Here is a 27830-nt window from a genome sequence, read left to right as displayed (position 1 = left end):
AAAAGAATGAAATTAAAATAGAGCAAAATAAACAGCACACGTGGAATCCTGAGCCTCTTGATGCCTTTTGCTTTGGGCTAAAGTTCCCTGGTGAGTTGCAAACTTCAAAAGTGTCCTCCAACTGGAACATTTCCATAGGAAAAGTCAGCAGAAAATATTGACCCCAGGATCAATTGTTTCTGTTTAAGTTACAGATTGCTGCAGTCAAAATCAGCAGCCAGTGTTTGATAAAGACAGCTCCTCTTAGAAAGAACTGTCATCTCCAAACACATAGAGAGACACTCTCTCTGTCTTTCGATTACAATCATTATTTCCAGAATGGAGAAGATGATGATGATGATGAAGATATTGATTATGTTTGCTCTTGGAATGAACTACTGGTCTTGCTCAGGTAAGGTATTCACCAACCTGGCCACCTGCTCTGGATGATGCAGAGCCACGCTGGTGCCTGTGTCTTGTCTCACTGTGCCCCATGTGCTTGTATGTCCAGGTTTCCCAGTGTACGACTACGATCCATCCTCCTTGAGGGACGCCCTCAGTGCCTCTGTGGCAAAAGTGAATTCCCAGTCACTGAGTTCGTATCTGTTTCGGGCATTCAGAAGCTCATTAAAAAGAGTAAGTGCACAATGAAGTCTTCCCTACTCCTCCTTCCAATGCTGTCTGCCTTTTGTCAGTTCATTGGATGTACTTTTAAGAAATGTTCTCCAGTTTAAAAATGATAGTAGCTAGTCATGTCTTTCATACTGTCTCTTTTCTTTGACAGAGAAAGGATTTAATTACAATTTTTGTCATGAGGCTCTTCAAGCCACTTTTGATAACTGATTCTTCTGATGTATTCTCCTCTCTAACCTTGTCTTCTGGTTTCCTGCATCTTGCTTTTGTACTTGAAGTCCTCGTGGTTCTTTCTGAGGTGTTTTATTAAGAACTTCTCATTTATTGGAAATGAGCCTCCTTTCAAATTCAGCAGTTCTGTTTCCTCTTAGCCTTGGGAGCTAGAGAAAGAGTAATCACTTGGGCTTCCAGTGACTAAGTCTGTGATATGCAAGGAAAGAAATGTAAAAATATCCTTCAAAGGAAATGAGAAACAAGAGCAGCAAGTCATCTCCCGTCTTCCTGTTCCCCAGGTAATTTCACGGCCTTATTATCATCTTCATGGAGCTCATTTGGAGGTAGGAATGAACATATTTTCAAGCAAATTTAGGTTAAGGCGGGAGGTAGAGAGGTTCTATAACGTTGCACGTCTTAGGAATGAAGGCTCTGTGCAGCCAGGCAGCATGGGAATGAGAATGAAGACACAACCGAAGGTCCAGGCAGCAGAGACCAGATGGACGTTGATTTCTCTCTGTCTGCCTGCTGCCTTCCCCCATCCCTCCTGGACTGCCTCTTAGCTTGTTCCCTCTGCTACTCTGTAGAGCACATGGCTCATGGTTTCCTAGTTCTAGTCTCCAAATACAACATATTCAGCTTGATCTTCTTCAGAGCCTGGCTCCCAGTTTCTCTTTTCCAAATTTCAAGGAAGTGAATCAAATGGACCCAGTTTTCTTTTCTAGTTTGGTTATAGTTCATGAAGACTATGAGCTGTGTTTTTTTTAGGTGCCATTCCAGAATCATGGCCAGAGTGGGGGTCACTTGCAATATCCAGAGATGTTGTGTGAAGGCACTGGTCAGCTGCCACACCAAAGGCTGAGTTGCTCCTGGATCAGAATACAGAACCTTCTTCCTTGCTTGTATTGTCTTTCAAATGCCAGTTTCCATGGGCACTTAATGAAATCCACTTGTGGTGGTGTGGAATCGGGATCTTGTTGCCAACCTGGCAGATGAACAGTTTAAATTTACTTTTGATTTAGCTGTTGCTCACTACAGAAGAAAGTTAGCAGTGTATTAGATGAATAAGAGCATGAAGACAGATTCCAAGAGAACCAATTACTTACACCATGGAAATCTGGCCTGTGGGGATGAGCTATTGTAAGGTACAGCCACCAGAGCGTGTTCTGGCTCATGCACCATCTTGGTATGGTCACCCAGACTTGAGCCCAGACACACATGCACCTAAAAATAGACACACTTATATGTGATGTGTGTGACTCTTGATGAGCACACGAAAAATGTTGCCTCTCCACCTCAAGTACGCTGCTCCTTTACCTGGAAGTCTGCCTGTTCTTGCCTCTCTCTACCCTTTTCTGATTATTCAAATTCATTGGTCAAGCTACAGTCACCGTGCCCTCTTGTTGAGAACTCTATTTCTTCTCCCACTGGAAAGGAGATTCTCTTCCTTTCATCTCTCCTGGTGATATTTTTTCCTATTGGGAGTGTTTCATATTTTGATTTATGTTGTGTGTATTAACCACATCTTCTATAAACACCCTATAGATGGCTCCAAGCATACCAATTCTCTCTACGCTAGCAGACACGAGAGATACACTAAGAGGCAAAGCCCTCAGGAGAGAGTTGAGTGAATAGATCACTAGCACTGGGGCTACAAACAATTCACAAAAGACGAAATACAAAAGACTAAGAAAGATTTGGAAAAGTATTCAACCTCTCTAACAGAAGAAAAGTGCAGAATTAAAATAGCAATGTGAAAAAGAAGAATAACAAAGTAAAAGAATAACAGGGTGAAAAAAACACAACTACTGCTTGAGAGTTTGTAATTTTGTAAAATTATATTTGAAAAGCAAGTTGGAAATATGTGTTAAACATATTCACTAGCATGTTAAACATTAAAATTAGTAAATATTTAAAACTTTCAATTGCATAGTTTCACTTCTAAGAATACGTTCAAAGCAAGTAAGTGGTTTAGCCATGAGTATTTGGGGGTACGGTTCAATGGTTGTAGGGAGAAGGGTTGGCCCTTCTGCTTTGCCCCCACATTTGCTTACCAAGCCCACTGATTCTCTACTCAGACTGCACATCATCATCGCGTGGGATGATGTTTAAATATTTAAATATTTCTGATGTCCAGGAGGCATGGTTGACTCCTTAAACCCCAGTCTCTGAGGGCAGGGCTCATATTCTTCAATGTTCTCCTGCTCATTCTAATGTGTGGTCTGAGTGAAGAACCACTGGGTATTAACAACAAACCTGGATCAAATATTCTTGTAATTGATTTCAAGTTACTCACCTCCTGGGCTCCAAATTTGAAAAAGGATGAGAAAAGATAAAACCACATGACTTTAGCATTGATGGTTTTCTTGCTCCAACCTTGACATTAGGCTCACTTGGACTGTTCCCTCAGTGGACACAAGCAGAGAAAAGAAGGTGGGCACCGGCCCTGTGCTGGGGAGGGGGAAGCAAAGAGGACAAGTGAGGCTGTGGTTTCATAGGGAGCAGTTTCTACCAGGGAAAGAGAGGGAAGGGAGATGGGGAGGGAAGGGAAGGGGAAGAAAGGGGAAGAGGAAGAGGACACAGTTCAAAAACCAAATTCATTTCCAACAGTGGAGAGTACCATAGAGGAGGGTAAGCAGGTTCACATGACAGGCCCGGTCTGGGGCAGCAGTCAGATGGGGCAAAGGTGTCCTCTGAGGCTGCATATTTGAGCTAAGACTCGCTCCAGTGACAGGAAATTCCCACCATGGAAAGACCTTTTGAGGAAATATTGGGGTGAGCTGGCAGAGTCAGTGGGAGAGCCCTGAAGGACAAAAGGCCTTGAGAGGGAGGCTGGCTAGAGCCAAGTGAGCCTGGAAGAGAAAGGTGGGAGTGGAGAGAGGTCAGAGAGGTGGGCATGAGTAGGACATGGCTAGGTCATGATTTTGAGGAGATTGGGGTCTGTTTTAAGGGCAATGGGTAACCCCTGGGGACATCTGCATTTGCAAACCATCTCTGCTTAGCTTGGGCCACAGTAACAAAGTACCAAGAACACATAACAAACCATGGACTAGGTGATGCATAAACAGCACCAACTTATTTCTCAGAGTTCAGGAGGCTGAGATCCGGGGTAAGGGTGCCAGCACGGTCCGATTCTGGTGAGGGCCCTCTTCTGGGCTGCAGACTGCTGATTTCCTGTTATATCCTCACATGGCAGAAAGAGAGCTAGCTAACTCCAGCCTCTTCTTATAAGGATGCTAAGCCCACTTACAAGAGCTCTATCTTGAAGACCTAATAACCTCCCAAAATCCCAACCTCCAAATACCACATCAGGGATTAGAGTTTCAATATATGGATTGGGGTGGGGGACAAACAGTCCATTGCAATCTCTCTAGCTGCCGTGTGGAGTGCGGGGTGGGGGAGAAACTGAGCATGGTGAGATACTGGTGTGGGGCCTCAAGTCAGGGCAGGGAGGATGTGGGGAGCAGATAAATTTGAGATACGTTTGGAGGCAAAGCCATGGAGGTTTGGAATCCTTGAGGTCTCCATGCCCTTTTTGTGTGTGTCCATTTTACCTTTCAACCTCTTTGCATTTTTTGGTTTTTGGCTTTCTAAATTATTCTCAGCTAGTCATTTCTGATCTTTCCTTTTTGTCCATTAATAAGGGATTCATTTGAATAACCTAAGTGACCAGTGATGCCCTATTAGTGAGGGTTCTCCAGAGAAACAGAACCAATATGACATGTATGCATATATAAATGCAAGCATATGAATATATGGGGGGGGAGAGAGAGAAAGAGAGAGAAAGAGAGAGAGAGAGGGATTTTTTATAAGGAATTGCCTCATACAATTTCAAAGGCGGGCAAGTCCAAAAGGAAAAAACAAAATCTGATGAGGTAGGCCAGCAGGCTGGAGATTCAGGGACAACTTATAGTTTGAATCCAAAGGCAGTCTGCTGGCAGAGTTCCTTTCTGATGGGAAGATTTCTGACTTTATTCTATTAAGGCCTTCAACTGATTGGATGAGGCCCACCCACATAATGGAGGGTCATCTGCTTTACTCAAAGTCCACTAATGTAACTATTCATCCCATTCAAAGAATAACTTCACAGAAACATTCAGAATAATGTTGACCAAATATCTGGGCACCATGGTTCAGTCAAGTTGACACTATAAAATTAACCGTCACAATTGTCAAATGGAATTGCTATGGATCTATTATTTTTATATATTTGTATTTCTTTCAAAAATAAAAACCAAAATGTAATTATTACAAAAAGTCAGAAAATACAAGGAAGGGAAAATGAAAAATAACATTCATTATCCATTTCTGTGAGAAACACTCACTGTAAACCCATGAGAGGATATCCTTTTGAGGTTTTTTAATTCATACGAAGGTATAAAATGCATTTTTAAAGAAAAATAGGACCGTATTGTAATACTGATTGTAAATTACCATAGTTTATTTCAGCAGTAATGCTGGGTTTTTAATTTTCTCCAGTTGATTCCTTATTGTTGAGCATTTAGGCTGTCCCACATTTTTTGAATTACACAGAATAGAAATTTACTGGCAGAAAGTGAGTTCAAAGGAAACAGCAAAAATGTTAGGTGTTTCTCCCTATTCTTGAAAGACCCCTTCAAGATGCAAAAGAGGTTGCAAAATTATCCCACAGCTCAATAAATGATCTGTACCCCCCAAAAACCTGCATTTTCATCTTTTCAGCTAAGCTTTCGTGTAGCCAGTTTGCTCCCATGAAATTGCTTTCCGGTGAATTGCTGAAGCATGCTCTGCAGTGGAGGGCCCCAAACAATGGACTTCAGTTGATGGGAGAGGTGTTTATTTTTTAATTTTTTAATGAGACTCAGATTTAACATTCAATATATTAAAATTATAAATATTTGAGGCAGTAATTCACAGCGAGGTTGAGTTTTTATTTCTACTTGTTTTCAGAAAATTCTACTTTTATCAGCACTCATTATGTGTCCTATGTTAGAAGACATAAAGATCCTCATCCTAAGCTTGGAGTTTTGCTACTTTTTTTCCAAAACAAAATGTTCTGCATGTGCCTATTATTCCCTACTTGTAAATAGCTCTCGCTCTTTTGAGAAATGTCTGTTCATATCCTTTGCCCACTTTTTGATGGGGTTGTTTGTTTTTTTCTTGTAAATTTGTTTGAGTTCTTTGTAGATTCTGGATATTAGCCCTTTGTCAGATGAGTAGATTGCAAAAATTTTCTCCCATTCTGTAGGTTGCCTGTTCACTCTGATGCTAGTTTCTTTGGCTGTGCAGAAGCTCTTTAGTTTAATTAGATCCCATTTGTCAATTTTGGCTTTTGTTGCCGTCGCTTTTGGTGTTTTAGACATGAAGTCCTTGCCCATGCCTATGTCCTGAATGGTACTACCTAGGCTTTCTTCTAGGGTTTTTATGGTATTAGGTCTAACATTTAAGTCTCTAATCCATCTTGAATTAATTTTCGTATAAGGAGTAAGGAAAGGATCCAGTTTCAGCTTTCTACTTATGGCTAGCCAATTTTCCCAGCACCACTTATTAAATAGGAAATCCTTTCCCCATTTCTTGTTTCTCTCAGGTTTGTCAAAGATCAGATGGCTGTAGATGTGTGGTATCATTTCTGAGGACTCTGTTCTGTTCCATTGGTCTATATCTCTGTTTTGGTACCAGTACCATGCTGTTTTGGTTACTGTAGGCTTGTAGTATAGTTTGAAGTCAGGTAGCGTGATGCCTCCAGCTTTGTTCTTATGACTTAGGATTGTCTTGGCAATGTGGGCTCTTTTTTGGTTCCATATGAACTTTAAAGCAGTTTTTTCCCAATTCTGTGAAGAAACTCATTGGTAGCTTGATGGGGATGGCATTGAATCTATAAATAACCTTGGGCAGTATGGCCATTTTCACGATATTGATTCTTCGTATCCATGAGCATGGTATGTTCTTCCATTTGTTAATGTCCTCTTTTATTTCACTGAGCAGTGGTTTGTAGTTCTCCTTGAAGAGGTCCTTTACATCCCTTGTAAGTTGGATTCCTAGGTATTTTATTCTCTTTGAAGCAAGAGAAGACATTCATACAGCCAACAGACACATGAAAAAATGCTCATCATCACTGGCCATCAGAGAGATGCAAATCAAAACCACAATGAGATACCATCTCACACCAGTTAGAATGGCAATCATTCAAAAGTCAGGAAACAACAGGTGCTGGAGAGGATGTGGAGAAATAGGAACACTTTGACACTGTTGGTGGGATTGTAAACTAGTTCAACCATTATGGAAAACAGTATGGCGATTCCTCAAGGATCTAGAACTAGATGTACCATATGACCCAGCCATCCCACTACTGGGTATATACCCAAAGGATTATAAATCATGCTGCTATAAAGACACATGCACACGCATGTTTATTGCGGCACTATTCACAATAGCAAAGACTTGGAATCAACCTAAATGTCCATCTGTGACTGACTGGATTAAGAAAATGTGGCACATATACACCATGGAATATTATGCAGCCATAAAAAAGAATGAGTTTGCATCCTTTGTAGGGACATGGATGCAGCTGGAAGCCATCATTCTTAGCAAACTATCACAAGAACAGAAAACCAAACACCGCATGTTCTCACTCATAGGTGGGAACTGAACAATGACATCACTTGGACCCGGGAAGGGGAACATCACACATCAGGGCCTATCATGGGGTGGGGGGACGGGGGAGGGATTGCATTGGGAATTATACCTGATATAAATGACGAATTGATGGGTGCTGACGAGTTGATGGGTGCAGCACACCAACATGGCACAAGTATACATATGTAACAAACCTGCACGTTATGCACATGTACCCTAGAACTTAAAATATAATAAAAAAAGATAAACAAAAAAGCATAAGTAATGAGCAGACAGCTATCACTTTGAATTATTTATGAATTCTGTGTTAATTAATATTAATCAATTAATTAAAAATAAATGTAAATTAATTAAAAAAATAGCTCTCGCTCTCACAGAAAGAGCGCTACCTCCATCTCTCTCCTTCCTGGGTAGTATGTTCAATGTGTTGCTGACTTCAATTTGCTGCAAGGTAGGTTCAGAAACTAAGAGGGAAGAAGTGACTTGGATCCTGGGGGTGTTGTCAGGTACTGGACCATGGTGGGCTCTCCACTGACTTCCTGCTGCCGCCTCGTTCCTGCCCTAAACTGTTTACCTTGCAGCACCCACAGTGATTCAGGTGCAGCTCTTAAAACCCTGTGATAGCATCTCGCTGCAGTGACAATGAAATCTAAACACCTTCCCGTGAGCTCCAAGACCATACCTTGTCTGACATGCGCCATCTCTCCAAAGTTGTAGTGTATGGTTCATGCCTTGGTCAGGTTGCTCCAGCCACAAGAGCCGGACTTGTCCCTGCCCCAGGGCATTGGCTTTGCTTCCTATTCACAGGAAGAGCTTCTTTCCATCCTTCAAGGCTCGGTTTAAATTTGCCTTCCTTGGGAGGATTTTTCTGGCATTTTCTCTAAAACAGCTGCTTCCTTCCCTCACCCCCATTGCCATGTTGTTGTTTTTCTTGATAGCCCCATAACTATCTGGGAGGATCTTGTATGGTTTTCTTTGATGTGTCCACTGTGTAGCACTTCCTCTGGAATTTAAGCCACGTGGCATCTTCCTGCTCTGCCTCTGGTACTGAACACACAGTGAGTACTCAAGAAGTCACAGGACTTTGTGACATCAGAACTCCCCAGATTTGTCATAGAGTTTAGATGATTTTCCTTTGTGGAAAGGAGAATAAAATCATTTAAACTCATTCACAGATCAGAACTGCTCAAGCAGGAAGCTAGGGCTGCAGAATAGTCTGTACTGCAGAGATGCACTTGTTGCTTAATTATTTCAGGAATTATTTAAAAAATTATGGAGCAATCTTTTAGGAAAATGACACTTAGAAATATGTACAGTGGATTCTTCTTACTTGTAGTAGTTATATTGTATAAAATCACCATGAACACCGAATTAGCAAACACAGAATCATTGCTCCTAGGGGAAATAGAAGGTGCAGTTCCTGTGAGCCTCAGGTCATAACATTTTCGTCAACCCATCAATACTAACCTTGTTTTTGTGAATTCCTGCTTGAAGATGCTTAAATTAATATATATTGTTGATTCATTAATATTGAACTCATGACCAATAGCACTGTGACTCCTCCCTGAACAAAGCTTACCTCACTCACATATTTTCCGTGTCAGGTGCATCACAGCCTTGTGCTTGGGAACACTAGTGGGGCCTTCCACACCAGGCTTGGGGGCCATCTTAAACACTAAAGCTACCAACAAAAAGCACAAAAATACAAAAAAAAAAAAAAAGCCACTAAAGAGACCATAAAAAGCACACCTGTTTTCAATATGAGAGTTGAAACAAGAAGGCAGAATGTCTCCTTGTTTGGCTTCTGTTGGTAACATGCACGTTGGGTGACTCAAGATTTTTGTCGTTCGGCATTTGTCCATAGATGATTGCCAAAGTAAGTGCTACTAGTATTGATTTTGGGGTTACAAATAAATTTTAGTGAGTAGGTGAGTTCGCCAATACGGAATCCACAAATAGTGAGTATCAATTGTCACTGTAAAGTGTTAGAAGCAATACTGGCCTTGGAGTTAGAACACCTACATTCTGGTTCCATTTTTGTCACTAAACTATTGTAGGACTTTGGTAAGTCACTTTTCCTCTCTGGTCTGGAGAAGAAAGGCATGGAATTAGGTGATTGCTAAGATAATGTATTGCTTTCATGGTGGATGATTCCGTAATTTTTTTCTCAGGGGGCAGAAAGAATGGTTTATAGCATCGTAAACTTCAGAAATGCATTGATCACACTCTGATACTTTATTTTTGTGAAGGTTGAGGTCCTAGATGAGAACAGCTTGGTCATGAATTTAGAGTTCAGCATCCGGGAGACTACATGCAGGAGGGATTCTGGAGAAGATCCTGCTACATGTGCCTTCCAGAGGGACTACTATGTGGTAAGTGGGAGAAGACCTCTTCCAGAAATGAACAAAAGGAAGAGCCTCACTTCTTCCATGACCTGGAGTCACACAAAGAACTTGGCCGCTGCCTGGCTAGCATCTGGCCTTACTGCTAACAGTGTGAACACGGTGTCCCCTGGTGGGGGACGTGTTACTTCGTGGCTGATCATTGAGCTGTGGAGTCTGAGATTCTGAGTGAGCCTGACAAATTACTTAATCCCTGGTGCCTCAGTTTCCTGCTTTTTAACATGAGGATGTATTTGTATCAGGTAAAGTGAATACAACACCAGAGACAAATCCCAGACACACTTAAATTTCTCTTACAAAGGATTATGAAACACTGACTGTTCCTGGCACATGTCATGTTCTTTTGCCGTTGACTGTTGAATGACACCTGTCTTCGCTACTATTTCAGGCTTAGTGAGATCAGGAACACAGCATGTTCGTTTTCGTGTCTCTCATGACCAGAACACGTACAGCACTGTTCCATGGTGAGCAGGTCCATGCAAACCTAACCCCAAAGGCCAAGGGAGCTGAGAGGCTGAAGAAAGAGGCTCCCAAATCCAGTTTACCAGAAAAAAAACAAAACAAAACACTTCATAGAGGCTTACAAACAGAACCTGTATCTTAGGTGGAGGTGAGACAGTGGATCCCTGTGCCATTACCTCCCAGATCCAGGGCTTACATACTGTAGGGAATTTGACCTAAGGCCAGGATTTACAGTATGTACGTGGAAGTGGAAATCTTAGAGGGATTCCCAGAAATGGGTTAATCAGAAGTCAACATGGCAGATTGGCATCCAAGGTGGAATAGCTTTGGTCTCCACAGACACTCAGTCAACATCCATGGGCAGTAATCCCATCTGAACAGGGCAACTCCAGCAGTCCAAAATTTGCTTTCCAAAGTGTTTGCTTTCCGAGGTTCAAGCTCGTGTGTTTTGTTACTTAAAAGAGGATTGTTTGATTTGTTATTTGTTTAATGAAACTACTCGCTGTGACTCTGTTTTACAAAGGACTCATACCAAAGTGTCAGAAGCTTCTATTTCTAATGAAATCTGAGGTCCAAGAAGAAGAGGGTGAAGTCCTGTGGGGTTCTTCATCATTTCTTTTTGTCTGAATGAAAATTGACTCAGGGTAGCCCACTCAGTACTCATGGGGGACATGTTTGCTTTTTCTAGAGACTTGTCAAATAGCAAAGAGATATTTAAATATTCCATTTGTTTCTGCTTCGGTCTTGAGGAATTTTCATTTTGAAAAAATAAAATGCCTCTGTGAAGATTTTCTTTCTTTGTCATTTCGCCAAACCTGACATTATTTCCTGATTGACAAAGAACTCACCACTTTGTCTTTTCCAGCCCACAGCTGTTTGCAGAAGCACCGTGAAGGTATCTGCCCAGCAGGTACAGAGCGTGCATGCTCGCTGCAGCTGGTCCTCCTCCACGTCTGAGTCTTACAGCAGCGAAGAGGTATGACCGGGGCCTTGTCTTCGTTCAGACCGCACCTCTTAGGGTCTGTGTGGGTTTCTGATAAACAGAGTGGTTTGCTGGGTAGTCGGGTCGTCGCCTGGGCTTGGGGACGCAGAACTCTGCTGACACAGTGGCATTCTCTCTTGGACACCTACAGCCTCATTGTCCACATCCCCTGCTTCTCCCAGCCTATTCTTTCACTCTTGTACTCTCTCTCTCTCTCTCTCTCACACACACACACACACACACACACACACACACTTGATTTCCCTGGGACTGAGAAATGGCCTTAAAGTAACAATTAGCAAACCTTTGAAGTTTCAGATCTAAGTGTGTGGCTCGCTGGCACTGTGGTTTAGTGCAATCAAGAAGGACATTTTTGTTGAATCAGTGTTCAAAACTATTTCCCAGCTCTGCAGTCCAGGTCAGGATATTTGACTTTCATTTAACCCTCATGATCCACGGCTTCTTCATCTGTTAAATGCTAGCAGTCATAAAGACCACCTTATAGGCTGTTGAGAAAATCCGATAAGTTGATGGACATGAAGGATCTGGCCTGGCACTGGGATACTCAATGGATGGCAGGACCTTATTTTTCCTCAATCGCATTGAAAGTGATTTGCAATAATACTGTAATATTAATAATATATACATTTTTTCCTTGAAATTATATTATATATGTGTTCAATTATTGGCTGCTTTCCTTACTAGACTGTATGTCTCATGAGGGCAGGGAATGTTTGTTTTTGTCAGCCCAGGACGATGTTTGATGCAGCACAATGTTTGACACAGCTTTCTAAATACTTGTTGTACAAATGCAAGAAAACTGGGGAAGAAATGGACAAGAATATGATAAGAAGAGGCCATCTCTTCACTTTAGGGATAAAAACATGACATATTTGTTCATGTGTAATAGGATAATATTATTGACAGATATTTTAAAAATATTTCCAACATTATATGGATGATTCTGTCAAACATATTCTTTCTGTTTTATATTTTTGTTCAGTTTTTCAAGATGTAACTCTAGTGAAAATTACATTAAAATATTATAAAATTTCTACTTCAAGAATTACACATAAAAGTTAATTTTCCCATATAATTAACATACTCACATCTTAACTATTTTGTCTGGGAATACATTTCAGAATTAGAAAGTAATGAAACTAATGACTGAGACACTCCTATCACAGAGGATGGCCTTATTGGTACAAAGAGAACTTAACACAGTTTATAAGGACTTTCTCCACAAAAAGTTCAGTTGAGCATGGCCTTATTGATTGATCCCATTCACACTGGCAACTTCTGAAGGTCATCTCCCAGCTGATCTCTGAACTTGTCCTGGAGCCATAGTTGAAGAATCTTTGTTTCTTAGTGCTGGGGCAAGTACCATGGGCCTCCTTCCTTAGATCCTATTGAAATATTTAGGAAGTCAAATACATTCTGTTGTAACACACTTATACACTGTGGCCCAGCTAACACAGAAATGACAAGGACCATGCTTACCACTTCACAAGTCTTTTGTTATTCTTGATCTGTGGTTCATATGAGCAAAAAGATGATGGGGAGGAAGACAAGCACAGTGCTAACCTTTGTGGAGTTTATAGACATGTCTGGGGGAAAGGTGTCCACTAAGCAGGAATTACCCTGTCAGGCAGGCACTGGGGGCCACATAGTGAGAGGAATTCAGGTCACGTGGGGAGCAGACAGGTTTCCCCAGGAACTGACCTTCCAGCCAAGATCCGGAAGGCAGGTATACGTTAGAACAAACAGGGCAGAGTGTCCCGGGGGAAGGGTATTTCAAGCATAGGGGAAATCATGTGGAGTACCCTGAATTGCCAGGAAAACTGGTAGGTTGAAATGGACAGAACTCTATTACAACAGGAATGAGAAAAACGTGGGGAGAGAGGCACAAGGTGGAGCTGGAGGAACACTAGCAGTCAAGATGGACTTTGAGGGTCCTGTCGAGATGTACGGCTCTATCCTGAAGACATGGGGGTTATGAAAGCGTTTTAAATGTGTGTGTGTTGGGAGTGGAAGAGGGTAACCGAATCAGATGATGAACAGATTGGAACTAGGTAAGAATAAATATGGAGTAAATATGAAGTAAATAAGAGGTGAGAGAGAATGCTAACTGGGTCTAGGGCTTAGTAGTGAATGTTGAGAGAAATGGATTCTGGTTCATTTTATGACCTTTAACACAAAATGAATTTAGTAAATGGCCAGCTAAGTTAACGCCTCTTCCACCCCTCATTGGGAAAAAGAGTTCTGGTTGTTTGCAAAGCCCACAAATCTGTTGCAGCTTTCTAATTGCATAGTGAAGACCACTCTCTTTTCTTCCAATTTCAAGTTTTCTAAGAAGACTCAGATATTAAGTTAGCCCTTGTAAAAAATTAGATCTTAAAATAAACTCCCAGGTTGCTTGTTCTTAAAGCTTAGGTGATCATAAACATTTTTGAGCAAATTTATTTTTTAAAATTCTCAAATTAAAAAATTCTACAATTTGAAAGAAAAGAAGAAAGCAGATAGAGACTTGAGTAGTTCCTGGAAACTCTGAAATGAATTTCTTGCATGAAACAGAGAAGAAATGAGAGAACAACTGGTAATCATTTTCCATGAAAAAAAAGGTGATATTATAAATATGAAAGACATTAGATTAGGATAAATTTAGTCATAGAACAAACAAATTATTGTCGGAAGGAAGAAATAGAAGAAACAAAACTGAAAAAAACTCCCGGAGTAATAAAAATAAAGATCACTTGAAAAACACATAGAGAATGTAGAAGAATTTCCAGAGTAAAGAATTTAAGATAAAGAAAAATGGAAGCCATGGCAATTAAACCCCAAAATCCAAATTATGACTAATAAGGACTTAGAGTAAGTCTGATAAGGACATAATGAGAGACCTGAATATAAAATCTTTGGACTTTCCATGACATAATTTTTAAAAGTATAGTAACAATAAAAAATTGAGAAAATAATTTTCTAAATTTGCAATTATTCTCTTATCCTTGACTAAATAGATATGTGAATTACTGTAGTTTTTATTTCTTTTTCAATCCTGAAAGAGAAATGTGTAGAGGAGAAAAGCTTTCCATATGGTGCATAAGCACTCACTCAGTCTTATACTGGTGCAGGCGCCATCAGGAGTACAATGCTGAAAGGGTACAATGTAGTACAGTTGTAGGTTGGCGCTCTCTTTTTTTTTCTTCAGTTTCTAATAAGTGAGCTTGACTTTAGACAAATCCTTCTGATTTGGAGTGGATATGATGAAGTCAGCTAGGGTTTCCGACACGAGACCCAAAATAGTCCAAGAGAGAGAAACTGAGGAAGAATAATGACAGGAATTCTGAGCTCAGGAGAGGGGTGACAGGCATTTACTTTACTTACTGCCTTTCATTTCAAGAGATAGATATTCAACTAGAAGTAGTCTAAGCCAAAAAGAGGTAATTCCCTGGATCACATTCCCAGAAAGGAAGGAGAGAAGTTGGCTTGAGGGACAACTCGACTTAGGGTCCTTCAGTCCTGTATGTGCCACATTTTTCTCCTTCTCCTTCCCTCCCGGCCTCCTCTCCCCTATGCCCCTCCCTGTTCCTCCTTCCCCTCATTCCCCTTTCTCTCTCTCTCTCTCTTCCTCCCTTTCCCCCTCCCTCTCCCTCTCCTTCTCCTTCCTTCTCTGCCTCCTCCATCTTCTCCTCCTTCCTCTCTCTCTCTCTCTCTCTCTGTCACTGTGCCCCCCGCACTCCACGCCCACCCTTACTGCAGAGAGGCTTTCTCCTTGCAGCAGGAAGTAAAGCCTCAATCTACTCCAGACTATGTCCTCTGTACTTAGGAGGGAAAGGAGGCATTTCTCTCTGCTGCCGGTTAGAGAAACCTCTCAGCATTCCCCCTGTTGGCCTGGATTACGTGTCCCCTTTTTTTGTTCTTTTATACATATAACTTTATTATTAATTTATTTTAAATTTTATATATTTACTGTGTACAATGTGATGTTTTGATACTCCCCTTCTAAAATACATTTTGGTGGAGATGTAATTTACATACCATAGAATTCACCCTTTTTATGTGTACAGTTCAGTGCTTTTTAGTATATTCACAACTGCCACCACCATTTAAATCCAGAGCACTTTCATCACGTGGAAGAGAGACCCCAATAACAGTTGTTCTCTATTCCTCATTCCTCCCAAGACCTGGCGACCACTAATCTACTTTGTGTGTCTATGGATTTGCTCATTCTGATCATTTCATACAAATGGAATCGTACAGCCTGTGTTTTTTGTGACTGGCTTGTTTCACTTAGCATAATGTTCTGGAGGTTGATCCATGTTGTAGCATGCATCAGTGCTTCATTCGTTTTTCTTGTTCCATTTTACAGAGCCACATTTGATTGATCCATTCATTCGTTGATCAACATTTGGTTTATTTCTCCCTTTTTGGCTATCATAGATAATGATGCTAGAAGCATTCATGGGCAAGTTTTTGTGTACACATATATTTAATTCTCTTGGGAACGGAATTCCTGGATCATAGAGTAACTCGATGTTTAATGACCATATAGTGACTTTATGTTTAACTTTTTGAGGAACTGCCAATTATTTCCATAGCAGCTGTACCATTTTACATTCCCACCAGTACTGTATGAGGATTTCAGTTTCTATACATTTTTGTCAATACTTGTTGGTACCTGTCTTTATTTTAGCCATTCTAGTGGTGTGACATGGTACCTCATTGTAGTTTTTTTTGTTGTTGTTGACAGAGTCTCACTCTGTCACTCAGTCTGGAGTGCAGTGGCATAATCTCGGCTCACTATAACCTTTGTCTCCCGGGTTCAAGCAATTGTAGTGCCTCAGCCTCCCAAGAAGCTGGGACTACATGTGTGTGCCACCATGCATGGCTACTTTTTGTATTTTTAGTAGAGACAAGTTTTCACCATGTTGGCCTGGCTGGTCTCCATCTGCTGGCCTCAGCTGTTCTGCCTGCCTTGCCTCCCAAAGTGCTGGGATTACAGGCATGAGCCACTGTGCCCAGCTCTCATTGTGGTTTTAATTTACATTTTTCTAATGACTAATGATTGGCCATTATACATCTTCTTTGAAGAAATGTCTGCTCAAATCCTTGCCTATGATTTAATTGCACTATTTGTCTTTTTATTGAGTTGTTTTGAAACATTTTCTCCCCCTCTGTGGATTATCTTTTACTTTCTTGATGGTGCCCTTTGAAGAGCAAAACTAAATTTTGATGAAGTCCAGTTTATTAATTTTTTGTTTTGTTGTTTCTGTAGTCTTACATTAGGTCTATGCTCCACGTTGATTTGATTTTTGCATATGATGTGAGGAAGGGGTTCGACCTGATTCTTTTGCATGTGCATATCTGGTAGTATCAGCACTATCTGTTGAAAAGAATGCTCTTTCTCTCTTAAATTGTCTTGGTATGTGTCCCTTCCTGGTCCTATTACTGTGATGGAGGCCAAGAGACTACCTGTGACTGTTCAGGACGGGGAGGACAGCCTACCAAGACTCTTGGTAGAAAGACTGTGAGCCAAGCAACCACTTTCCTTTGTGATGATTGTGTGGACTTTTAGTGGTTTCATGAAAACTTCTTGTGGACACCTTTTCCTACTGAACATATTACGGTGACTTTGTAGAGAGAAAACTCTAAAATTTGACCTAAACTTAGCCTATGTGCAAGTCTATGTAACAGGGTTTTGCTTTTCTGGAGGTCGACTATGTTTGGGAGTACATTCTCAGTCTAGGGGAAAGATCTGTGGGCAATTTAATTTTTTTTTTTTTTTGAGACGGAGTCTCACGCTGTCACCCAGGCTGGAGTGCTGGAGTGCAGTGGCATGATATCCACTCACTGCAAGCTCCGCCTCCCGGGATTCACGCCATTCTCCTGCCTCAGCCTCCTGAGTAGCTGGAACTACAGGCGCCCGCCACCGCACCTGGCTAGTTTTTTGTATTTTTTCAGTAGAGACGGGGTTTCACTGTGTTAGCCAGGATGGTCTCGATCTCCTGACCTCGTGATCCACCTGTCTCGGCCTCCCAAAGTGCTGGGATTACAGGCTTGAGCCACCACGCCCAGCCCTGTGGGCAATTTAAACTTCACGTAGGTTGCTCTTCCCCATGTGCTTTCTTAGACTTACATGTTTGATACCATATAAAGTTATTTAATATAATATATTGCCTATTTCATTAAAATGGATTATATAACAGATATCAGAGTCTTCCAGATGACATTTACATTTTTCAGTGTCTTTTCTTTTTCTTTCTTTCATGTGTTGAAACATCCTGATGTCTGAATTTCTTTAGATGATATTTGGGGACATGTTGGGATCTCGTAAATGGAGAAACAGTTATCTATTTGGTAAGTTAAGATTTGTTCTTTTTAATTTTTTTCTTAAAATAACTTCATATTGCAGTTGTTTTCTAGTGAGTCATTTAAAACTAGAAATACATAGTATATAATCTTGCAACAATTACAGTCATAGAAAATTAACATTTTGTTTTGCTTTTGCTTATTTTTTATCACTAGGTAGTAATGATACAACTATTCACTTAGATATTCCTTTGTATTCACAACAGAGCTTTTCCATACATAATTCCATTTGATGGCCCCAACATCTCTGCCAAGTAAACAGAGCCAGTGTTGGTTTTCCCCTTAAGAATGTGTAACTGGGAGGATCAGGAGTAAACAGGCTGATTTCTATCGTCTTTCAGCCATACAACTAGATCTGATCATCTCTTTGAATGTCTTGGTTCAGGGAGGAAGGGCTCTCCTTCTTTCTTTTCCTGTGTGGCTTTTAATACAAAGTGGGTTGGGTTAGTGTTCTATGATTTAGGAGGCATTTTTCCTATTAGTGCTGATAGCAATAAAACTCAGTGGTGATCTCTTACTGTGTCTTTGCTTAAGAAGCATATTTGTGGCATTAATAATGAAGTCACAGAACATTCTGGAGTAGTGAGAGGAGTCTTGTCTTGTGATTATTACTGTGTTACAGGTCTCCTTTCAGATGAGTCCACAAGTGAACAAGTTTATGATCGGTCACTTGGTAAGTGGTTTCTTTCCTGCTGTGCCACCAGACCCTTTTCTGATCAATCTGGACTCCTGAGAAATCCTATTTCATAGCTGTTTCCTGTTTCATACGAGTTAAATCTCTGAAAGACAAAATATTTTAAGTAAAAATGAAAAGAATAGTAATGTATAAACTTGCTTTGCAAATCATTAAAAAGGTAGCCTTAAGGCACTAACTGACTTAAAAGTTACCAAGAATCAAAATATCAAATCTGGCTCAGGAAATAAGAATTCACCATTTTTTTCTGACACTCTCTGGAGCATTTAAAAAGTAGCATGAACTCTAATAATCTTCTATTTTTAAATTTGAAAATTTTAATTTTTATGGGTACATAGGAGGTATATATATTTATGGCATACATGAGATATTTTGATGCAGGCATAAAACGTGTCTAATGATCTTCTTTTTGCCATACTCAACCAAACTTCTCACCAAATGGATGAAACAAAGTTATTTTGTCCCTCTCCTGTACAGATCAGTTTTCTCATTTGGTCCTCATGATAGCCCTGTCAACCAGGTGTGTTACCTGCTTATATAGATGAAGAAAGCAGTAAGAACTCATGGCATTAATTGGCATATGCAAATTGCCTACCCTGTACTAATTGCTTAACACAATTTTCTTCAGTGTCACAACCATTCTGTGAGGTAGCACTGTGTTCTTTCCCATTTTGTGGGTGAGCTAACTGAGGCTTAGTGAGTTTCCCTAATTTGCTTGTGGCTACATTGCCAATGCAGGACTTTAATCAGATTTGTCAGAATTTAAAACCTGTGCCTGTTTCATGCTGCCTCCCAGAAGAGCTGTGAAATCCACCTGATGTTCAGCGTTCCCCATTAAAATGAGTAACACAGATATTAACATTTCAGTGAGCTCAAAGTCTGACCTTCATTAGGCATACTCCAGTTTATTTGAAGTGCTAGAGCTTATAACCTGATGCTTGTTTTTTTTTAAATGCCAGTTTTATATTTCATCCAAGTTGTCACTTTGGGAGAATATACAGTTATTATAACAGCATGATCACTGCTGAAATGTTTTTATGAGCTTTTCTTTTGGAATTGTCTTCAGAATACATGGCTTTTTTTTTTTTTTTTAAATCTCTGTCCTGGTGGCAAACATTTGCCCTTGGATTTGATGTTGGGAATATTCAAAAGATATTTGGAAATAAATCTGATTAATCAGATTAATAATCAACTTGGTTGTGTTGGTTATCTATTGCTATGTATCAAATTACCACAAAATTTGGCAGCTTAAAACAACACACATTTATTACCTCACAGTTTCTGAGGGTCAAAGACCCAGGAGAAACTTAGCTGGGTGTTTCTGGCTCAGAGTCTATCAAAAGGTTTCAGACAAGATGTTAACTGGGCTGTGATCTCATCTGAAGCTTGACTGGGGTTGAAGGAGCCACCTCTAAGCCCACTCACATGTTGTTAGGAAGCCTCAGTTCTTCACAGGCTGGTGGACCAAGGGCTTCAGTTTCTCACCATGTAACCTTTCCATAGGACTTCTGAATGTCCTCAAATCATGACAGCTGGATCCCGCCAGAGATGATGATTTGATAGAGAGAGAGAGAGAGAGAGAGGAGAGAATGAGCAAGCAAGAGCACCAAAGGCAGAAGACACAGTCTTTTATAAACTAATCTTGGAAGTGATATGACTTCACTCCTGTATAGTTTATTATTAAACACACAGGCCAATCCTGCCCCAATGTGGGAAGGGACTGCCCAGGAGTGTGAATACCAGGAAGCCATCTTGGAAACTGATTACTGCATTGGACAAATGCCATTTGGGACTAAAAATGTTATATGGATATAAATTAATGTGACCAATTCTTTTATATATCTTGGAAGAGATTTCTAAGCCGAAATCTAAAAACACATTGGGCCTGGAGGAGCATCATTGACACAGAAGTGCAGCTGTCTTGGAGACTGCTTTGAACATGATGATTTAATTTAATTCAACAAATGTGTGTGCCAAACACTGGGTAGATCCCATGGAGGACTGAAAGATAAAGGTGGCAGTTCCTGCCCTCGAGGGCATCCATGGTGGCTGAGACATCACATGTAGTAATACAGAGTGGGGAGAAATGAGCACTGGACCCAGCTGTAACACAACACAGGGGAGAAGGAGAGAGAGTGGAATAAGGAAGATGAAGTTATCACGCCCTCAGGTATTCTCATGGCAGATAAGTTCAGGTTATGCTTGTCAGAATCCTTCTCATTAATTTGTAGTAACATTGTCCACACTGTCTCAGCTCTTGATGTGACTGAGAGAGCCTATGCTTCCCTTTTCTATCTTTAGAGATCATGAGAAGGGTTTTGCCTCCTGGAAACAGAAGATACCCAAACCACCAGCACAGAGCAAGAATAAATGCTGACTTTGAGTAACAGCCTTGAGGTAAGAAAATGCAGGTGCACACAAGTGTATTTAGAAATAGAAGCTATGTGGAGTGAATGCCTTAAAACTGCCAGCCTCCAAATATCTACAATGTGCTATTCAAATCTTTGCCTTTTGGCTTCTATGACCTCCTTCCCAAGACTTCTCCTCAATTGCCTCTTCAATCTCATGCACCCTCAATCTTTTTCCCATGACATTTGTATCTGTTGCCACTGATGTGATCAAGTCTATCCATTTGAGGAGCAAACAAACAACAAGGGCACAGCCCCTTCTTTTGGCCCATCTCATCCATCTAAGCAATTACCTTCCCTCCATCCTTCGTTCCCTGCTAAACTTTTTGACACAACTCTGGTCTCTGGTTTCTTCCTCAACCTCCTCACCTCACATCTATGAAATATCATCTAGCTTCCTTTTCTTGATGTGTACTTTATTTATTATTTATTAATTTATTTTTTGAGAGGGAGTTTCGCTCTTGTTGTCCATGCTGAAATGCAATGGCATGATATTGGCTCACTGCAACCTCTGCCTCTTGGGTTCAAGCGATTCTCCCACCTCAGCCTCTCTAGTAGCTGGGATTACAGGCTCCTGCCACCACGCTCAGCTAATTTTTGTATTTTTAGTAGAGATAGGGTTTCACCATGTTAGCCAGGCTGGTCTCAAACTCCTGAGCTCAGGTGATCCGCCTGCCTCAGCCTCCCAAAGTGCTAGGATTACAGGTGTGAGCCACTGCACCTGGCTGATGTATACTTTAAATACTGGTGAGCATTTGTATGATCTCCTTAGTTTAATTCTTCCCCTATTCTGTAGATTACTCTTTTATCTCTTCTTTTTGCTTGACTTTAACTATCAATGATGCATAATTATTTCCAAACACTTGTCTCTTACCACACTCTATGTCCGGATCTAGGCCTTTATATCAACTGCCTATGTGGCATTGCCATTGTGTATCCTGGGTGTCCCTGAAACTCAACTAGCTTCCTCAAGCTCCCTTTCCTAATTGATGGCATTGCCATCCACCTAATTTGCTCAAGCTAAAAATCTTGAGGGCATCACTGACTCCCATTCATCCTTCATCTTCTTAGAACGTACATTGGGGTCTGGTCTTATTTACTTCCCCCACACATTTCTCTGGCGTTGGTCCATTACTTCACTACCATCACCAATGAACTATTGATTGTATTCTTGCCTCAGGTTCTGATCCCACACTGTCTACCTTGCTTACTGTCTTCAGGTTTATCATGAAACATGGAGGAGACTCTGATCCGTGCCCCATATAAACTAATGCTTGCTTCACTTGTGGGACTGAGCAGAGGTGGGCAACAGCCAGACACTGGGCCAAAAGGAGGAACAGCCTATCTGCCCCAGTTCTATAGAAAGCTAGAGATGGAGTCCTGGTTTATCACACTGGCACTGAGCTTCATAGAGTTTCACATGTGTATAAATTCCCAGTTACTAGGGACAGGATTGGAGCAAATGTAGCTATCATGGAGGACATACGTAAGAGGAATGTCAAGAAGGAATTATAGACACCAATTCCATGCATCGGTATTTTACATGCGCACATGTGCACACACGAGTTAATCATGAAGCTGGAGTGTTCACGGGCTTTACAGTCTTCGTAACACTGCATGCTTTCAGGATAAAGTCCAGACTCCCAGTGTAGCTCACAGTGGCCTTCATGACCTCGGTCTGCCCACGTCTCTAGCCTACCTGGCTGCTCAGCTCCTGAGGCCCTGAGGTACCTGCAGTTCCTCCAGCTTCTGCCTCTACTGGGACCACCCACCTGACTGGCTCTGCCTCACCGTTCAGGTCCCACCTCAGTCGTCGCTTCCCTTTGGAGGTCTACGGTGACAACCCAAGCCACCACCACTGAATCAGAGATGATGCCCCTTTTTGGGCCACTGTAGTGTCCTCATCACAGGGCACTGCAATTGGTTGTTTCCTGTCACCCATCTGACCACCAGACTCCCCAAGAGGAGGTCTCAAGGAACTTCAACTGCCACTGTCCCTCAGTGCCCTGCACACAGCCTAGCACACTCAATAAATAGCACTCAGTAAATATTTTTTAAGTGAATGAAATCCTTCACTTTGGGTTCTTGAAATTCTTTTAAACCAAAAACATAAGTTAAGCACAGTATAATTAATTTTTAACCATATTGAGATTTGAAAGAAGTCAACTGACATTTTACTAAAATAGAAGGGAAATTCACCAGGGAGGCCTTCTTGGATGAAAGATACAAATGGTAGGTTTTCTTTTGAATGTATGGTACAACTCTAAATATAAAAACCAGCTCCATACTGAGATCAAGAATCTACTCATTATGAAGAAACAGACACATCATATTCCTTTTTTATAAATGTAAATGATATCTTTCTTTTTCTTTACAGAATATCATGGGTTGGGGGCAGGGAGGATAGAGTTCTCAGTGGATTGGCTATATTTTGTTTATTGTAACATGATAACGTTGGATGTGTATACATGTGTATTGCAATATAAATTCATCATCTGATTTTTATGAAGAAGTTGATCACTCAAAACATTTATTTTTAAAGACAGCTGCAGCCCTGACCTGAACATGGGATTTGACTGAAGTCCCAGTTATATCTCTGCCCTCCTGTGACCTTTAGCAGGACAGGTTTCTACACTGTGCTGGGTTCCCTGAAATCACAGAATGAGGCTGGTAAGGCCAGCGCAGTGGGTCTAGTGAGGAGGCCAATCTGATAGGATTTGGAATCCATGGGCCTGATTCTGAGCCTGCTCTCCCATCTGCGATGGTGATCCAGTTCCTTAACCTCTCAGGATGCAATTCCTTCAAGGGTTTATTATTACATTTTGGTTTTTTTTTTTTTTTTTTGGTCTATACTAGACCATAAGCTTCCTTTTTATTCTGAGACAGAGTCTTGCTCTGTTGCCCAGACTGGAGTGCAGTGGCACAATCTCTGTTCACTGAAACCTCCGCCCCCCAGGTTCAAGCGATTCTCCTGCCTCAGCCTCCCGAGTAGCTGGGATTGCAGGTACGCACCACCATGCCCAGCTAATTTTTCTATTTTTAGTAGAGATGGGGTTTCACCATGTTGGCCAGGCTGGTCTCAAACTCCTGACCTCAAGTGATCCAGCCACTTTGGCTTTCCAAAGTGCTGGGATTACAGGCATGAGGCACCATGCCGACCATAAACTTCTTGAGGATGCATTCTCCTTGTTAATTATTTCAGTTTTACAAGAAGTAAAAATAATATTAATGATATGTCTATATGAAATTATTAAAAATATCCTTCATCAATTTCATAGTGCTAACAACAGTGTATAGAATTCAATCAATCAGACTGGGAGGAAAGAATGAATGAATGCATGACCAGAAACAAAATTACTCTTTTCAAATTGTGAGTGACATTTTTCAGCTGGGGAGCTCTTTAAAGGTAGAGACTTTGGCTATTTGTTATGAAATCCCCAGAGCCCTCAACACTGTTCTAGGATTCTTTCATGTTGCCAGAAAATGATTTGATATATGAGTAGATAGTGAAATGTAATATTTAAATAAAATACTCTGAATTTTTTTCTCATTTATTGCTCTAAGGTAGGAAATGTAGAAAATCAGGTCCCAACTCCCATGTTGAAAAAAATCTCTTTGAGAATCTTAGACTTTCTTATCTTTGTAGCTGGAATAGTTCTGACTTTTCAATTATGTAGTGGCCAGAAGACCCTCAGCACCCAAACCATAGCAGTGTGAGTGATGCATTTTTCTTTGTCACAATCTTGATTGTTAGTGTGGAGTTCCTAAACTATGCCCAAGAGCAGCAGACGGCGCAGTTTTTATTGAGGCCTTTTGTCAATAAGGGCATAGTAAAAAGAATCATTCTCATAATTTTATCCATTTATTCAACAGATGTTCATTAAATGCCACTCTGTGCCTGGCCTCTGTGCCCATGAATATCACAGCTCTCAAGTATGCCTGGGCCTGTGTTTGGACCCATTCATACATTCCCTTGCATAAACGTTGGAACAATCAAATGAAGTTTTATTCTCATCATTCTCTCTGTTTCATAGAGGAGGAAGCAGAGGCATTTAGAGGCCCCTGCCCTTAGAGATAGTGTTGGGATTGAGATTGAACTCTTGATGTCTGTCTGTTTCCAAAGCCTCTTCCCTCTTCCTTCCTGTTTTTCTCATATCTCCATATTTTAAAAAAATAGGATGAGAGGGCAAAACTTCAAGGCTTATTTGTTTTTTTACTAGAAACGTAGTCACCAACTAGATGGCAAACACTTTAATTGATCAAAAGTGTTAGAAACATACCTGCTTATCGTCAACTATGTGGGAGGACCGGTCCCTAAAACCCGCACCACCTCTGCCAGCTTTCTGAGTGATTTCCACATTCAGGTATCAGATTCATTCGTGACAACTTCTCGTCACGGTCTCCTGTGACAGTCCCCCATTGAAGAGAGCCAGATGCCCCACAGAAGGCAGAAAAGACCCAGCCGAGACTCCAGAGGCAGAGACATGGTGATGTGCAGTTGTATTCATTTACACTTTCTCTGATTCGCATTCACAGCACACTCAATTAATTGCTGCACCAAGTAGAGTTGCTTCTTATTATCTGACACAGCTATCATCTATAAAGTTGCTTCGAACATTGAATTAGTGAGTACTAAACTATCGCTCATATAGGCAATCCAGGGTTAGAGTTCTCTGAGCCTCCGTTCCCAATGTTTTCCTCAACCGATTAGTATATAACCTTGTTTCGTGTGTGTTTCTGTTTAGATGCCATATTTAATAGATACTGTTGACTCATTAACAATGAACTCATGGCCAATAGTGCTGTAATTCACGCCTGAGTGAAGCTTCTCTAACACACATATATTTTCTCTGTAAGGCACATCACAGCCTTTTTACACTTAGAAACACTTGACAGCACTATACTTGAGGGCTATTTTAAACAGTGACATCATCAACAAAAAGCACAAAAATGCAAAAATTGGGGCATTAAATAGACTGTGAAAAGGACACTTGTTGACAGCAGGAGAGCTGAGACATGGAGGCAGAGCATTGCCTTGCTTGACCTCAGCTGGGAAGGTGTGGGTAGGATGACTCCAATTTTTTGCTGCTCCGTGCCTGTCTGAGAATGAATGAGATAGCACCATGAGTACTGATTTTGGGGTTTCAAATAACTATTAGTTAGTAGTGAGTAGGTGAATTCACAAATACAGCATCTGTGACCAATGAGAATTGACTGCAGAGCGGGTTCGGGCCCCTCGTTTATCCCTAGCTTCTCATTACTCTCCCTTGATCTCTTCTCATCCTGTCTTTTTAAAAACGCCATCTGCATGAGTTCCCCAGGGCCTCATGCAGTCTCTCCTCCTGCAACCGACACCGCCCTGCTCCGTAGCCACTTCACTGCTGTCCCATCCTCACGTCCACCCCTTCTCCTCCTGGACCTCACAGCCGCGTTGGATGTGGATGACCATTCCTTTCTTGAAACCCTCTGACCTCTGAGATTTGGTCCCCTCTCAGGCCAAGACTTCTTGCTCTTCACAGACCAGCTTCTTCCTGCTGCCTCTGAAACCACGATGTTCCCCAGGATTCCAGCCTCGGCTCTCCTTCTGTTCATGGCCTTCCCTCTCCTGGGTGACGCCAAGCACCCCCAGGGCTTTGACACCCAGCTGTCTGGGGATTCTTCCCCCCTCCTCCACACTGTCCCTCCAGCCTGGACTCCAAGCTTGAGTCAACGGTAGTCTGCCAGACACCTCCGTCTGGGTATTCCACACCACCTTCAAAATGCAATTCTTCCCTCGGAGCGTCACTCTTCCCCCTGTCTCCAGCCCATCTTCCGAGGGCCCCCAGGCCTGAAGCAGATGCATCTCAGACCTCCTCCCCACTTCACCCAGTTGGTCACTGAGGTCTGCTAATCCTTCCTCCGAAATGTTTCACAGCTCTGTCCTCTCCGCACTGTTGGCTCCAGTTCCAGCTGCATCTCCAGCCTGCTATGTTCAGCATTTTCCTGGTGGCTGTGTCTTGTTCCCCTCAAAGGCACCTGTGCATTGTCATCAGAGTCGTTTTATCACGAGTCAGGGACCTTGCTCTGCTGGAGGATGGGGATGAGTTCCCTCAGAGTGTGCGCCTCAGCAGTCCTCGTCCACACACCTGGCAGTGTGCTGCCTGTCTGTCCCCAGCCTTGCATGATGCTTCTGTCTCCTGAGTCACATGGGAGAGCCTCACACAGCTGACTGTTCTCCTGGGGCCCGAGTCTGGGTCTCACTTCCACTCTCAGGCCCCCCTGCTGGGATACAGTATCCCCACCCCAGCTTATCCTCCGAGTTCAGCTTACGCTTCCTCTCCAGGAACCCTTTTCCTCGGGTTTCCTGCACACGGGCGTCTCTGGAATTGGCATTTACCAAGCTGTACTCTGACTACTTCCACCCCCTTCACTAGGTTGTGGGAGGTTTTTGAGGTCAAAACTATGCCTCATTGATCTTTGTAACCCCCAGCAAATGCTCAGTGCATACGTGTATATGGAACAGATGAATTGATAAATGGATGAATGGCTGGAGGGAGTATCCTGATCTCCAGCCCCACACCTGCTCACGATGGCAGCTGTGGACAGCCTACTCTTTTGCTTTTGCTTGGTTCCTTCCTTTCTGACCTCACGCCACAAACACCTTCACAGACCAGCCTGGGGCCCAACACCTGGCTGCAGCCTCTGCTTGGGGTCTCTTCGATTCTTCCCTTTATGAGATTTGAGCTTGCTTTCTGGGGCTGTGTGTCTGCTCCCCAGACCCAGTTACCTGTTCTTCCTCCTGTAGGTGTCTCTCGCCCTTTTGGTTTGTTCAAGAAGCTGCTGCTTCGCATAGCTGCTCTAGTGTCTCGTATCATCGGATCTGGCTTTGAGTAATGCCCAGGAGTCCTGGGTCCCGGGACCCACAGCTGGAATGTGAATGCATGCCGTGGTGCTCTGGCCCTCACGCTCCTTTTCTCTTAACAGCAAAATGCACTGGAAGGAAGAGAAGTTCCAACAAAGAATGATTTTGTGAATTCTGTGATTTTTCTTCTGATCATTTTCAATCTGTAATAAATGCTTTATTTTTCTGGTAA

The 27830-nt window shown here is 41.8% G+C and overlaps 1 protein-coding gene across 2 annotated transcripts; it reads left to right on the top strand.

Annotated features, from left to right (window-relative positions):
- The first annotated feature begins 204 nt into the window (after nt 1-204).
- Nucleotides 205-27830, top strand: SPP2 (secreted phosphoprotein 2). Of its 2 annotated transcripts, none has more exons than XM_033229813.1 (8): nt 205-391; nt 491-615; nt 9690-9812; nt 11170-11280; nt 17589-17643; nt 18278-18328; nt 20651-20746; nt 27721-27830. In XM_033229813.1, the coding sequence occupies exons 1-7, from the start codon at nt 319-321 to the stop codon at nt 20734-20736; spliced, it is 624 nt and encodes a 207-aa protein (XP_033085704.1). In that variant the 5' UTR covers nt 205-318; the 3' UTR covers nt 20737-20746; nt 27721-27830. The 2 variants fall into 2 exon arrangements, with proteins under 2 accessions (XP_033085704.1, XP_033085705.1); XM_033229814.1 differs by having other exon boundaries at nt 27542-27830.

This window comes from Trachypithecus francoisi, unplaced genomic scaffold (assembly GCF_009764315.1).
Source record: "Trachypithecus francoisi isolate TF-2019V2 unplaced genomic scaffold, Tfra_2.0 Lachesis_group13, whole genome shotgun sequence".
Lineage (NCBI taxonomy): Eukaryota > Metazoa > Chordata > Mammalia > Primates > Cercopithecidae > Trachypithecus > Trachypithecus francoisi.
The sequence above is the reverse complement of the archived record's forward strand: the minus strand, read 5'-3'. Positions and strand labels throughout refer to the sequence as shown.

What these genes read in the sequence shown, in the direction of transcription:
- SPP2 (XM_033229813.1), top strand. Translation starts at nt 319, where the DNA reads ATGGAGAAGATGATGATGATGATGAAGATATTGATTATGTTTGCTCTT. An exon ending in GAACTACTGGTCTTGCTCAG is followed by an intron (nt 392 to 490) that starts GTAAGGTATTCA and finishes TTGTATGTCCAG; the next exon opens with GTTTCCCAGTGTACGACTAC. An exon ending in AGTTTATGATCGGTCACTTG is followed by an intron (nt 18,329 to 20,650) that starts GTAAGTGGTTTC and finishes TTCTATCTTTAG; the next exon opens with AGATCATGAGAAGGGTTTTG.